The sequence below is a fragment of the Sebastes umbrosus genome, chromosome 16 (genome assembly GCF_015220745.1).
Source record: "Sebastes umbrosus isolate fSebUmb1 chromosome 16, fSebUmb1.pri, whole genome shotgun sequence".
Classification (NCBI taxonomy): domain Eukaryota; kingdom Metazoa; phylum Chordata; class Actinopteri; order Perciformes; family Sebastidae; genus Sebastes; species Sebastes umbrosus.
Genome location: NC_051284.1, coordinates 23,837,274 through 23,849,787, shown reverse-complemented (window position 1 = coordinate 23,849,787; position 12,514 = coordinate 23,837,274). Strand labels below are relative to the sequence as shown.

General features: G+C 38.6%; 1 protein-coding gene across 1 annotated transcript; it reads left to right on the top strand.

The window, feature by feature from the left end:
• The first annotated feature begins 335 nt into the window (after positions 1–335).
• crip1 (cysteine-rich protein 1) lies at positions 336–7,036 on the top strand. Its single transcript, XM_037796128.1, has 5 exons — positions 336–516; positions 4,914–5,008; positions 6,303–6,360; positions 6,619–6,663; positions 6,789–7,036. The coding sequence occupies exons 1-4, from the start codon at positions 477–479 to the stop codon at positions 6,654–6,656; spliced, it is 231 nt and encodes a 76-aa protein (XP_037652056.1). The 5' UTR covers positions 336–476; the 3' UTR covers positions 6,657–6,663; positions 6,789–7,036.
• The last annotated feature ends 5,478 nt before the right edge of the window (positions 7,037–12,514 follow it).

Genomic DNA, 12,514 nt, shown 5'->3' with positions numbered 1-12,514 from the left:
AAATTAAATGACAATAATAATAATAATAATAATAATAATAATAATAATAATAATAATAATAATAATGATAAAATGAGCACTTTAATAAGATAAAATGTGGGTATAATAATCACTAATTACTTAGCAGAATTGGATTTTTTTGTAATATAATTACTTAAAAACAGCTAAAAAGGGGAAGAGCTCAGTTTCATTTTTTAATTTCAGTGCCCCAATGGGATGTTGTCTGCATGTACACTCTCACAGACTCAACACAAGCCTCTCCCACTGCTAGAAAAAAGAAAAAAGAGAAAAGTTTCAGATGAACTATTTCCTCGGTGCTATAAATACAGGAGGGAGCGCACATCTGCACTTCAGAGCGAGGCGTGGTCAGTCAGCTAACAGGTGGTTCAGTCGGTACAGCTGCAGTCACACTTCATCCACAGGATACCTACCTACTCACCTTTATCTCCTCTAAACCAACACACAGCTGCAGCAAAATGCCAAAGTGTCCAAAGTGTGACAAGGAAGTTTACTTTGGTAAGATTTGTTCTCTTTATTTGTAATTTTCCTGCAGTGAGTTGTTTGTTGCAGAGAAGATCGTGTTTCCTGATGAGGAAACCGGAAACAGAGCTGACAGAGCACATTTTTTAAATGCATATATTACGAATACAAATATGAAATAACCTGTTAAAATAACTTTAGAAAAATAAATAATGAGTGATGTATTTTTATTATTTTATTCAGATCATTTTACTTGCATAAAAGTCCTGCATTCAAAATTTTACTGGAGTGCAATTGCATGAAGCATACTGTAGAAGTATATCAGCACTTTTCATACTTTAACTACATTTTGCTGATAGTATTATCTGCAAAATGTAGTTAAAGTATCAAAAGCACTCATTGTGCAAAATGTTATATTATTGGATTATTAGCCTATTATTGATGCAATAACATGTAGCCAGTATTTATGTTGTTGGTGGTTTAAATGGAGCTAATTTTAACTACTTTATGTGCTTTTGGGTAGTTTAATGAATAATGCATCATGATATCACATCAATTATTCACATTTTGTATGTAATTTGCAAAGTATTTAGTAACTAGCATTGTGAAATAATTGTATTTCCCTTTGAAATGTTGTGTAGTATAAAAAGAAATACCATTTATTTACTTAAATACATATTAATATTTAAGTAAAATACCTCAAATTCATTGTGCTTAAGTACAGTACTTGAGTAGATGTACTTGATTACATTCCACCACTGAGAATACAGGGGCTCTTCTGCACAATGATGAATATTCATACTTTTGAAATTTAGAGTACTTTTTTCCTGATAATACCTCTGTACATTTTTACTAATATAAGATTTAAAATGCAGGACTTTTAATGGAGTTTTTTTTTGGATTGTAGTACTGATACTATTACTTAAGTAAATGATCTGATCTTCCAACACTGATGCATTAACTTGTCAGCTTAAATCTAATTCTGAAGAGTAACTATAGAGTAAAAAGTACAATATTTGACTCTGAAATAGAAATAGAAAGTAGCAGATAATGGAAATACTCAAGTAAAGTATAGTATTCGAGTAAATGTACTTACTTTCCATCGGTAAAGTTTTATCATTATTTTATTTGCTTATTCTCTTTAGCTGTCAGTCTACCCTCTTAGCTGTTTTTATTTATTTTCAATTTTGCAGATTAATGCGCAGTAGCCTCAAAAGGCCACTGCACGCTGTAAGGCTTCTTGTTATCAAGTTACTTTGGAGTTTGAGATCTGTGCTCCCTGAAATTGAATTGTCTTTCCTGATGACTGATGAGCTACATGACTAACGACTCGATGCAGCGGAGGAAGCAGGTTTCTTCTGTCCTCCATCATCGTAGGTCTGTCTCATGAGGATACCATCAAAGCAGGGAGCAATCACTGCATCCATGGGAGGAAAGGGACAGCTCCATTTTATTCGTGTCTTAATCCATTTAGCACATTGTCTGCAGCTCAGTAGTGCAACGGAGTAAATCTGCTCTGGGGAAACACGCAGAGGCCGAGGGCCAGTACAGAATACAAAGCCAAGTCTTTGGACTGTCAGTCAGATGAATTGACCGTGCGACCGGGGAGCCATGCTTCCCATTCTTCCTTTTCATGGATAAACTTTCCCCCATGGCCAAAACAAGCAAACCAATTTGTTTTGGAACAAGCCAAGCAAAGAAAATATGCTCTTTTCTAAAATCTAATTGAGAGGAAGCACATGCAGTCTCATCATTATCCTGAACTGTGCATCAATTACCCAACTGAAACCTCCTCTTTAAACTTGCTCCATGTCTCACTCCTCCACCGTGATTGCCTCCATCACACCTCACTGATTCCTCCGTCATCCTCTCTCTCTTTCTCTCTCTCTCTCTCCGTCTCTTTTGCGTCTCATCTGTCTTAATGTTTCTAAGCTCTTAGATGGAAACAATCAGGCTACCGCTGCCTCACTGAATGATGAGGGGGGAACTTATTGGTCCAGGTCCAGATACACAAAGAGCACGAGACAAAAAAAAGTCTTTGCTTTCCACTGCAGGATTTGAAATAACCATTGGAAGCAAAGACACTAACATGTAGTGTAGGTTATTTGTGCAGAGATTGTGCATGAAGGCATCAATAGAAGAAATATCAAAAAACATGATGGAGAAACCTCAAACAGGCTCTTCCATGTAATCCAACAAGCTGCATTTACCTCTAGAATTTCGACATTTTGGGAAATACACTTTACTCACTAATTAACATGCTATATGCTGTCTGTTTAATCCATACAAAATTAGATATAATATGTTAACTAGAAGTGCACTCGGAGAGCGCAGACCTCCGCCAAGGCAGGTTTCATGTATGTCGCTGCCCACCCAACCTGGATCGCCACCAAAATCGAATGGATTGTTCATTGTGCCACACCCCACCCCTCCAAAAAATGTCATTCTGATCCATTGCGGACTTTTGGCGTAATCCTGCTAACGGACAAACCAACAAACAGACCAACACCGTTTTACCTTCCCCCCTGTTTCCAGCCTTTATGCTAAGCTAAGCTAATCACAGCTGCTGGCTGTAGCTTGATATTTAGCATTCAGAGTGGTATCAATCTTCTCATCTAACACTAAGAAAGCAAATAAGTGTCTTATTTCCCCCAAAATGTCAAATTATTCCTTTAATTAGTGAGATTTAGAGGTGTTGGTAAGCAGATTTTGTTAGCTTTGGACAAAGCCAGGTTAGCTAGTTTCCCTCTCCTTATGCTTTAAGCAAAGCTCTCGATAGGCCTAGCTTCATATTTGCGTACTTAACAGACAGAAAATAAGCCTATTTCCCAAAATGTCGCACTATTCCTTTAAATTTGCAGTAAAGCTACAGCCAGCTGCTGGTTAATTAGCTTAGCACAAAGACAGGGGGCTGCTGGCTGTGCAGTAGCTTCATATTTAGCGTACAGACAATGAGAGGGGTATCAATCTTTGAATCCAAGTCTGGGCCAGAAACGGAGTACATCTTTTTACCATAAATGGCAAACTATTCCTTTAAAACTTTAACATTCAGTTGATCTTAATGCTGTAAAGAATTTTTACTGTATTTAAGGTCATTCACTCGACTCTAAATGCTTCGGACCGCATTCTTAACCTCTTTTTTTTTAGCTTGGCTTGGCAGACTGTTATACAACCTCTCCATGAATCTTTTTTTGGGCTGGAATGAAGCGAATAGTTTAACAGCCTCCTCCCTCACAGTGTGTTTTTCCATTCAGCTTTGTGTCTGTTTGTGTATGTTGGACTGCCTCCAATAATGCTCCCGTCACCGCACATTTAATGCAGATAGCAGATCTGATTATTCTGCATGTCTCTCACGCCCCATTTCTTCTCATATCGTCGGGTAAAATAAATAGCCCGTGCACAAATGTTATGCTTTATCAGATCCATATACAATCAAGAGTAAAACAACATTACATGGGCGTCATTGCAACTGATCAGGATGGACTCTGAGCTCCACTTTAACTGTGAGACTCTGCTCCATTACTGCTTGTACAGACAGGGGCTCACTGTTTGCTCAGTACATTCATTCGTTAATTGAAGTTAAGTACAGTAATTATTTCAGGTCAAGTTAGCTCCAGCACATTTTGCTGAAATGTTTTCATACCACTGGCCTGAGAGGCTGACCTCGCCCTGGAGCACTTTCCCTGTTTCCGCTGCCTGTTGCATAATCTCATGCCCACATCAGGCTATATTTAGGTAGGGAAATATGTCATATCCTAATATTGTGGGAAGGTTTAGCGGTCAGCGGGCTTCACCTGTATTATTCGTTCATACATTTGCAGTCCTTCCTGAATTTCTTTATGTTTTTTTTCAGAAAATCTGCAGATGTTACTCAACTTCTGTGCTCTTCAGTTATGACATGTTTGTTAGAAACGGCCTCAGATTATGATAACGCTTCCTCCAGTTTCACCATTTCCTGTGCTTGACCTCTCTGACTTTATGCATTCACTCAGCAAGTAGCACTTGTTTTTCCTCTTTGCATATAGATTCTGGGCCAGATTCCCGCTCGTAATCGTGTGATGAGTCTCAAAAGTCGTATAAACTCTTTTTCATCTTCCTCCATTACAGACATGAAACTGTTGGGTCGGGTTATTCCCCACTTTTACAGTCCTCCTGATTGGTGTTTGTGCAGATTAGCCCTGCAGATAGTGACGGTCTTTATCAGAGTTTATGAGGCAGGTTGTAAACAGATTCCTCAGGGACGCTCCTCGTTTGCCCTCAAGCACCGCACACAATGTTCTCAAAATTACCTGCACAGGCATGAATTTGTTGGTCTAAAACTGACATTGTGATCCTGTGACACTTCCATCTCCTCTGCAGACTACAGTAGCTCTCTTTGTGGTGGACGTTCAAGGCCGCGTTGGTTAATTTTGTCTTTTATTTGTGTTTCGCAGCCGAGAAGGTGACATCACTGGGCAAGGACTGGCACAGGCCCTGTCTGAAGTGTGAGAAGTGCGCCAAGACGCTGTCGCCGGGCTCACATGCAGAGGTGAGACACCTGAATTACATACAAGAATATCCTGTAATCTTTGATAATGTTCACAGGGTTTGGGGTTTGATAGCACTTCATCAAATCTGAATCCACTATTAAGTCTCCACTCTGTTATTGATTTTACAGGTTTGACTTTCAACACTTTTAAGCAACAAAGGTTATGAATAAGCTAGAAGTAAACCTAAAAGATTCACATTCAAAGATCAAAACTCTTTTACTAATAGGTACTAACTTGTTTACAAAGATTTGTTATACTTTTTAGAACATTTTTACAATATCGCCTACTATATCTCCCTGATAGCTACTACAGTATGACCGACAAACTAACGGTCGAGCGTACTTTAAGATGATGGACGGGGTTAGCTAGTTACACCAAATCACATTTGATTGGATAAATGTATGTGTACACCCCTCAGTACAAGATGATTTAGCAAAAATCTTTACAGGAAGAGATAAGAGAGGGTTTTTGATATGAAATACTTGCTGAGATAAATGACCAATTAACACAGACATACAGCATTAGAACTTGGAAAATTAATTTATTATTTCACAGTATCTTTAAATGTGTTTTTCTTTTACAAATAATAAACTTTTTTTGATCATACTTAAATCATATCAATACTCAAAACATATACAAAAAGGTTGCATAGAGTTGAAGAGGACAAAAAGCAATATTCACATGCAAAGAGCGCAGCCATAGGTGAGCGAGCTATAGAGTGACTGAAGAGAGGGAGCGGCGTTAGTGAGAACAAAGCAGCGAATCAGAGAAATAAAACATTATTTTCTAATTGTTTCATGGCTGTAACGCTCTAACACACAAATAAACACGCAACTAACTCTGCACAACTCTGCATAATCCTGCAGGAAGATGCAACCCGTTCTCATCCGTGAAATACGGCGGCTTTCTCTCTAACAGAGTAACAGGAGACTTGTGCCTCGGTATCAGAAGCCGATGGACGTGACCACCTGAACGGGCTGCACACCCTGCGCGCTGTTATTGGCTGGAGGTTACACCCCCACAAGGGGCCCAAAGGCTGTTTGCCGACGCCCAGAAGCGTCCCGAGTAAAGCAAAATATTAAGAAAAGAAAAAATACAGGCAGAGGGCTGCAGGGTCTCTGCAGAAACAGACACCGCCACACACTTCTAGTGAGGCATAAGTGATGATTGAGAAGGATTATTTTTATATCAGTCCATACACCGTTTTTTCGTTAATTCTTGCATATTATACTTTTAATATTTACATTTTTAGTGTTTGTTTGCAGTGCTAATATACAACTCTGCCTCTTACAGCATGAGGGCAAGCCATACTGTCACAAACCCTGCTACAGTGCGATGTTTGGACCTGGAGGTAAGCATTTTTAGTCACCTTTGCTCTTCAGACTCTCTGCCAAAAACGCCCTTTCTGAGGATGTTCTGTATTTGATTGTGTCGAGGCTATAAACGGTCCTATCAAAGCACACTCTGTCAACTGACAGGGGTCACACACAATAAATCAGTCATTACATAATTGGTAACTTTCGTTAAGCTCTTATATTGCTTTTCTTTCAAAGTAAAACTCTCAGATTTCCAATGTTGATGTAATTCCTTCCTGCCTCTTTCCTCGCAGGATTTGGACGTGGTGGAGCCGAGAGCCACAAATATTAACTGACAGGTAGCGTGCACACATTCATCATTCATTCACCAAATAATTTGCTTACATTTGTTCCTCTCATTTGTTAAGCAAATCCATCCGTGCACTAAAGCCTCATGTGTGTTTTTCCTCTGCTTCGTCATCAGGTTCAATGACCCCTGGAAACTAGATTGACGAAGCCAGCGTTTCTGACAAGTCCCAATAAAAACCAGCAAACAAACTGTGTTCTCATTCAGAAGAAACATTTTGTGTGCATGTGTTTTTATTTTATTGTTGTTTTTATCTGCAGTTTCTGAAGATGATTGTGTATTCCCATGATACAGGAATGAAGTGGTTGTCCTCTAGTCTCTTCCCGTTCTTAATGTGGACATTCTGATTAAACTTTTTAAATTTGTGTCATTCTTCATAATTATTGTATTTTTAATTTTCCCTGCCATCTTTGAAAGAATCACCCTTGCATTAGAGAAATTTCTTTGCAGATGACGACAATCAAGTCACTTGCATTTAGTGCCAATGTGTAATTGAATGTTTCCTTTCCATTTCAATCTATGACATATGGGAATTTCTAGAACAACAGCCTTTCTGCTAAACAAATATGAATGCTACTGACATGAATATGTTTTTAGACCCTTAAACCCTTGAGCTTTATGTTGTCTAGTTACATAATCCTTAATATTTTAACACAATAGATTCAATTAAAGGGATTGTTTGTAACTTTTTACACGTATAAATCAACCCAGGTCGGTGTCCCATGCGCGCTACCGTGTGGCTACGCTGTTCAGACTCCAACACAAACTACACGGAAGCACCAAAACCGAAAAGTTATATCTAGTGAAGCCCGTCTCGCAAAACAGTGTTGGCCGCGGTCGTATTACACGGGGGAGACCGTAGCTTTGGTCTCAAGGGCCGGAGTCTCTGCTGAACTCTGCTCCTCTGCCTGCCTTCATTCACACACCGTGCACGCTCGTTACATGCTCAGCTCGCTCCACCTCTACACGTGCATGCGGGCACACTACACACTGCAGAAGAGTTAGTAGCTCTGAGAATATCTAGTGAATGTACAGTGGCAGTTGTGAAGAAATAAAAGCTGCAGCTCCTCCAGACCAGCAGAGGTTTACCGTGTCTTGTGAAGTAACGGGGCTCGGCAACGAGTTAATTTATCGTCTCCGACCGGGTGCCGGTGTCTCCCCTGTTCCCTCCGGCCGCGGTCGGGAGGCTGAAGCAGGAAAAGCCAACACTAGGATCAGCACTGATTCATGGAGAGGCCTTCATCTGGTCAGCTAACATTACTGCCAAGCAGGTGAAATATAGAGTGATATTGTGATTTTAGCTGACGTGTGTCGCCTCACTGTTTCGAGGTGTCTATTCATGTCTATTTAGAGCGAGCACAAGCGCGAGCCCGACGCTGACTTTCGTTGACTTAACGGCCACGGTTGTCGCTGTTAACAAGCATTTCTGATTCTTACAAACAGTCCCTTTAAAGTGAGAACACTTTTTTCTAACATGGTTATATATAACATGTTAAAAGACAGACATAAAGCATGCAATAACAGAATCTTAAAACCAAAACTACATCAAACTAAACCAAATACAACACCAAATGCTACATAAATAATACACCTAAATACAACAAATACAGATTAATAGCTCAAGTAGAATGGCACTACTTGACACCACCATTTCACCTGTATGAAAAAAAAAACATAATTAACTTGAGGCAGAACATTAACACATAGAGGCCCTGATGTTAGAACCATGTTGAGTGTGGAGGTTGAAAGTTTATTCTTGACCTTGGAAACAGGGCTGAGAAAAATGGAAATTTTAACATCTACAACTCCATGACAACTGGGCAAACTCAGAAATGGACCTTGTGGTGTGGGATTGTTTTGCTATTTCCAAAAGTCAGGAAAAAAAACGTTCAATCTCAGTGAGCAGTAATGTGTAATTTAGTCGACGCTGCTCAGAACATCTTACAATGTTATTAAGCAATGCATTCTGGGTAGCCGGAGCAGCTGAAGCCAGCTTGAGTCTTTGCAGATCCACCAGATGCTTCCTCTTTGGTTCTTTTTGGGCTCCGCTGCCAAGTGTTTGCTCTGCACGGCCGCCCTCGGTGTCCATGAATCATGTTGCAGCCGCCACCCTGCACCATGCCTCTGCCATCCCAGCCTCACAGTTGCTATGGCAACAGACACAAACAAGACACAACAGACAGCCAGTGTGTACGTCCGTCCGTCTGGCTGTCTCCCTGTTTTTTCTCTGCAACAAAGACGCTCACTGTCGCAGGATAATCACGACCAAGGCCATATTATAACATGCAGAGGATGTTTGGCAATGAAACATTTTTCAGCTTTTTCCTCTAAATTGTGCAGAGCTTGTTCATGCATAACCTATAACATAACCTACGGCTTCAGCCTACACCTTTTCAGTCATTGCTATCATCTGTTTTTGATATTTACTCATTATCTTGTGGCTGTTTAAAGGTTTTTAACTTGGGCTATAGACAGAAATAAAGATCAGTTCAATTAAAATACAGGGATAAAAGTCATTCACATCCACTGCAAAAGGAAATAACCTGGAACACATTGAGAATATTTACGTTTAAAACCTTGAAATGGTCTAAATATTGTAGATTTGTGACATCACAAATGGACAGAAATCCTGACAGCTTGTTTCAAAAGCTCAGTTTCTGAATACGGGCTGTGTGTATTTCTCTGTGGATTAAGCGTTTCAATACTTTCACAGTATTTATATAGAACTTAAACCTGCTTTATTATATAAAAGCCATGAAAATGTCACTTTTTACAATATGGGACCTTTAAGTATGATGAGGAAAAATGTAAAAACACACAGGTAGTCTATTTTATGCAGTAAAATAACCCTTTCTGGCTGTGAAGCTTACATACATATTTTCATTTTTTAAATTAGAAAACTAAAGATTTTTAGGATGAGGACTAATCGATGTGTTTGGTGAACGTTCCCCAAATTCAATAAATAGCAGGACAGAGCTGCTAAAGTTACCTTAAACTCTGTAGCATTCAAAACATGTCTGCACACAATGAGTAAATCATTAACTAGTCATGAACAGGGTATTTGTTTAATGTAGTTTAACCTGTAAAACCACAAACTGACATATTTCCTTAATGATGGCTCTTTGGCCTTTGATGCAACGCTCAGTTACTGCCAAGGTTTCTCTTCCTCACACTTTGTTGTCGTAATTGTAATGTCTGTTGTTGTGGAAATTAAACAAATAGTTAGCCCTATTTCTACATGGAAGACGGATATAACAAACAGGAAAATGTCCATGCAAACACTAAAAATATCAAGTCAGAGTGGGTCAAAGCTCCCTGTCTAAAGTGCAGTGTTTCACTGTTTTGACAGGGTGTGGTGGAGTGTGTTTAGATTCCTGCTCTGATAATGATAGTTATGAGAATGCAAATATCTCACCACTTTTTGCACAGGAAATACCAAACATCTTGGTCGTCATGGTGATGCACCCAGCTGTTTAGTGTGAAACCTGCAGCATTAATAAAGTTCGCAGTTTGATGGTGGTAAAGTGTACAGTATAGTTACCAAAGATATATTTCTGGCTCCTCACAGCACATACTTGATCCATGATGTGGAGAGACTTAATGAGAATAATTTCCTGACATGATGATAATGAAAGCATTGTGCAGGCAGTAAGCACATTTATAAAAGCACTTATGATGACTTACACTGCACTTAAAGTGAAGTGTTACCAGTTGATTTTTCCTGACGAGCAGGAGGAGAGGGAAGCTGAAGACCTGCTGTGTCAGCGTGAATCAGAAGCCCTCAGTCGTCAAACTGTAAAATTAGACTCATAAACCTAGTAATGCCTGGAAAATAAGTGTAGAAGTGTCTCCCGGCTATTATAACTCATGCATACATGCACACCTGGGTGGCCTCAATTCCTCAAGTCAAGTTGGATTAATTGAAAGAGTCCAGTGGACAGTAAGGGTTGAGGTTTAATTCACTTTATTTTTATCAGAGGGCACAGTAAAATATCTACAAATGTGAAAGAAGATAAGATTCATGCAAGATTTATTTTTGTTATGGTACTTAAGGAGAGTGGCCAACAAACAAATTAAATAATTATCTATTTTATTATAAGAGAATATAACATTAGGCCAAATGTAAAGGAATATATAAAACTTATTACATGAGTATAACAGACTTAAACTCCCAAATTAACAACATAAACAACAATTTGATCTTCTTTTCAAAGCTCCTCTTGATGAGATTTGAAATTGTCTGACTTTGGTGACTCCTAGTGGTAGTTTTAAAAAGATACACCTTATTAAATTACTAAATACTACCATTCAATAGTTTACTCTATAGCAATTAACAGAGTGATCATTTTGCATAATCACTGGTGTAGGTGTACACAACAGTATGTTTTGCATCTATAAAAAGCATTTCATTATGGGATTGTTAGAAGAAAGTAATAATATTAATAATAATAATAATATTTAATATAATATAAACACACACATACACATATATACAGTATATAGTCGTGCACTTTATAGTAAGCCACAACCATGAACTTATTGCAACTATGAACTTATTGCAACAAGCTTTAATTTGTTTGTTTTTTCCACATTCAAAGGCAACTTTTTCAAATTACTGCACCAAAAAGTGCCACAGAATTTAAGGCCCAAATACCAATGTTGGTGTTCAACCTGCACATTTAGATTAGATTTAGATTTATTTGTCCCAGAGGGATATCTGTTCACATCTGGAAATACAGGTTCAAATCTGCACGTCAGAGTTAATGCACTTAAGTTAAACAAATTAGCGCAGCATGTCTTGTTGCTTTTCTAACAGACAGAGAGTGAACAATGGGAAGAATACTTCATATCCTGAAGCCTAACACTGAGGACTTTAAGCTGTATCACATGTGTGAAACCGTGGAAGTCATAAAATCAGGTCTTGCCAGTTTTTAATAATGACACACACATGCCTCTGCCAAGAGGCTTTTATTATTTTGAACATCTGTCTTTCCCACAAGATTGAACTCTCAAAAGTAGACCACTTAAAATAATAAAGTTTATTTGTGAAAAATAATCTTTACATTCACCAGTCAGTGCACACGTGGTCCACTCTTAAGAGTTTCCACTTCCAAAAACCTGTTAATGTGATTTCAGAGCGTTAAAGAAAGACGTGAACAGGAAATCCACTATATACTTTCCACTCACTTAAAAGCCTATCCTTAAAAATGACTCGAAAACTAATTATTACTAAACGCAAAAATGTCAGAGGGGTTTTTCCCAGTTAGTATGAGGGATTTTTTTTGCTTTGATGGCAGTAATTCAGCCAATTTTCTACAAAGTTGTTGAAGTGTTAAATCAAAATACATGATTGCTTCTATGCTTGAACAGGATACTGCAATGACGGCTAAAACCGAATATGAATTTAATGGGTCATAAGATGATTAATGGAATAGGAGAGAACAAATAACACATTTTCGATGTGTTCATTTTTCAAGACTTTAAAAAATAACTCCTATAATAGATGGTTTTAGCCTTTTAGAGGCCTTTTAAAAGTATTTCAATGAAACAATTTGTGATGGGAAATAAATTTTGGTTAAACTGCCGAGGCCATATTAAACCTGGGAGTAGACATTGTTTTGTTTTAATGGGACATAAGCCAAAACGGTTGGGAACCACTGCCTTAAAAGGGAAATACGCTTATTTTCTACCACTTTATACCACTCTCATGTCCATTGAATATAAGGCTACAGCCAGCAGCCAGCAGTTAGCTTAGCTTAGCATAAAGACTGGAAACAGGGGGAAACAGCTAGCCTGGCTCTGTGCAAAGGCAATTAAAATCCACCTGCCAACACCTGTAAAGC

Excerpts from the sequence above, each read along its gene's own strand:
- crip1 (XM_037796128.1), top strand. The coding sequence starts at position 477 with ATGCCAAAGTGTCCAAAGTGTGACAAGGAAGTTTACTTTG. Across the intron at positions 517-4,913 it reads TGACAAGGAAGTTTACTTTG|CCGAGAAGGTGACATCACTG; the intron begins GTAAGATTTGTT and ends TGTGTTTCGCAG. Across the intron at positions 5,009-6,302 it reads CGCCGGGCTCACATGCAGAG|CATGAGGGCAAGCCATACTG; the intron begins GTGAGACACCTG and ends TGCCTCTTACAG.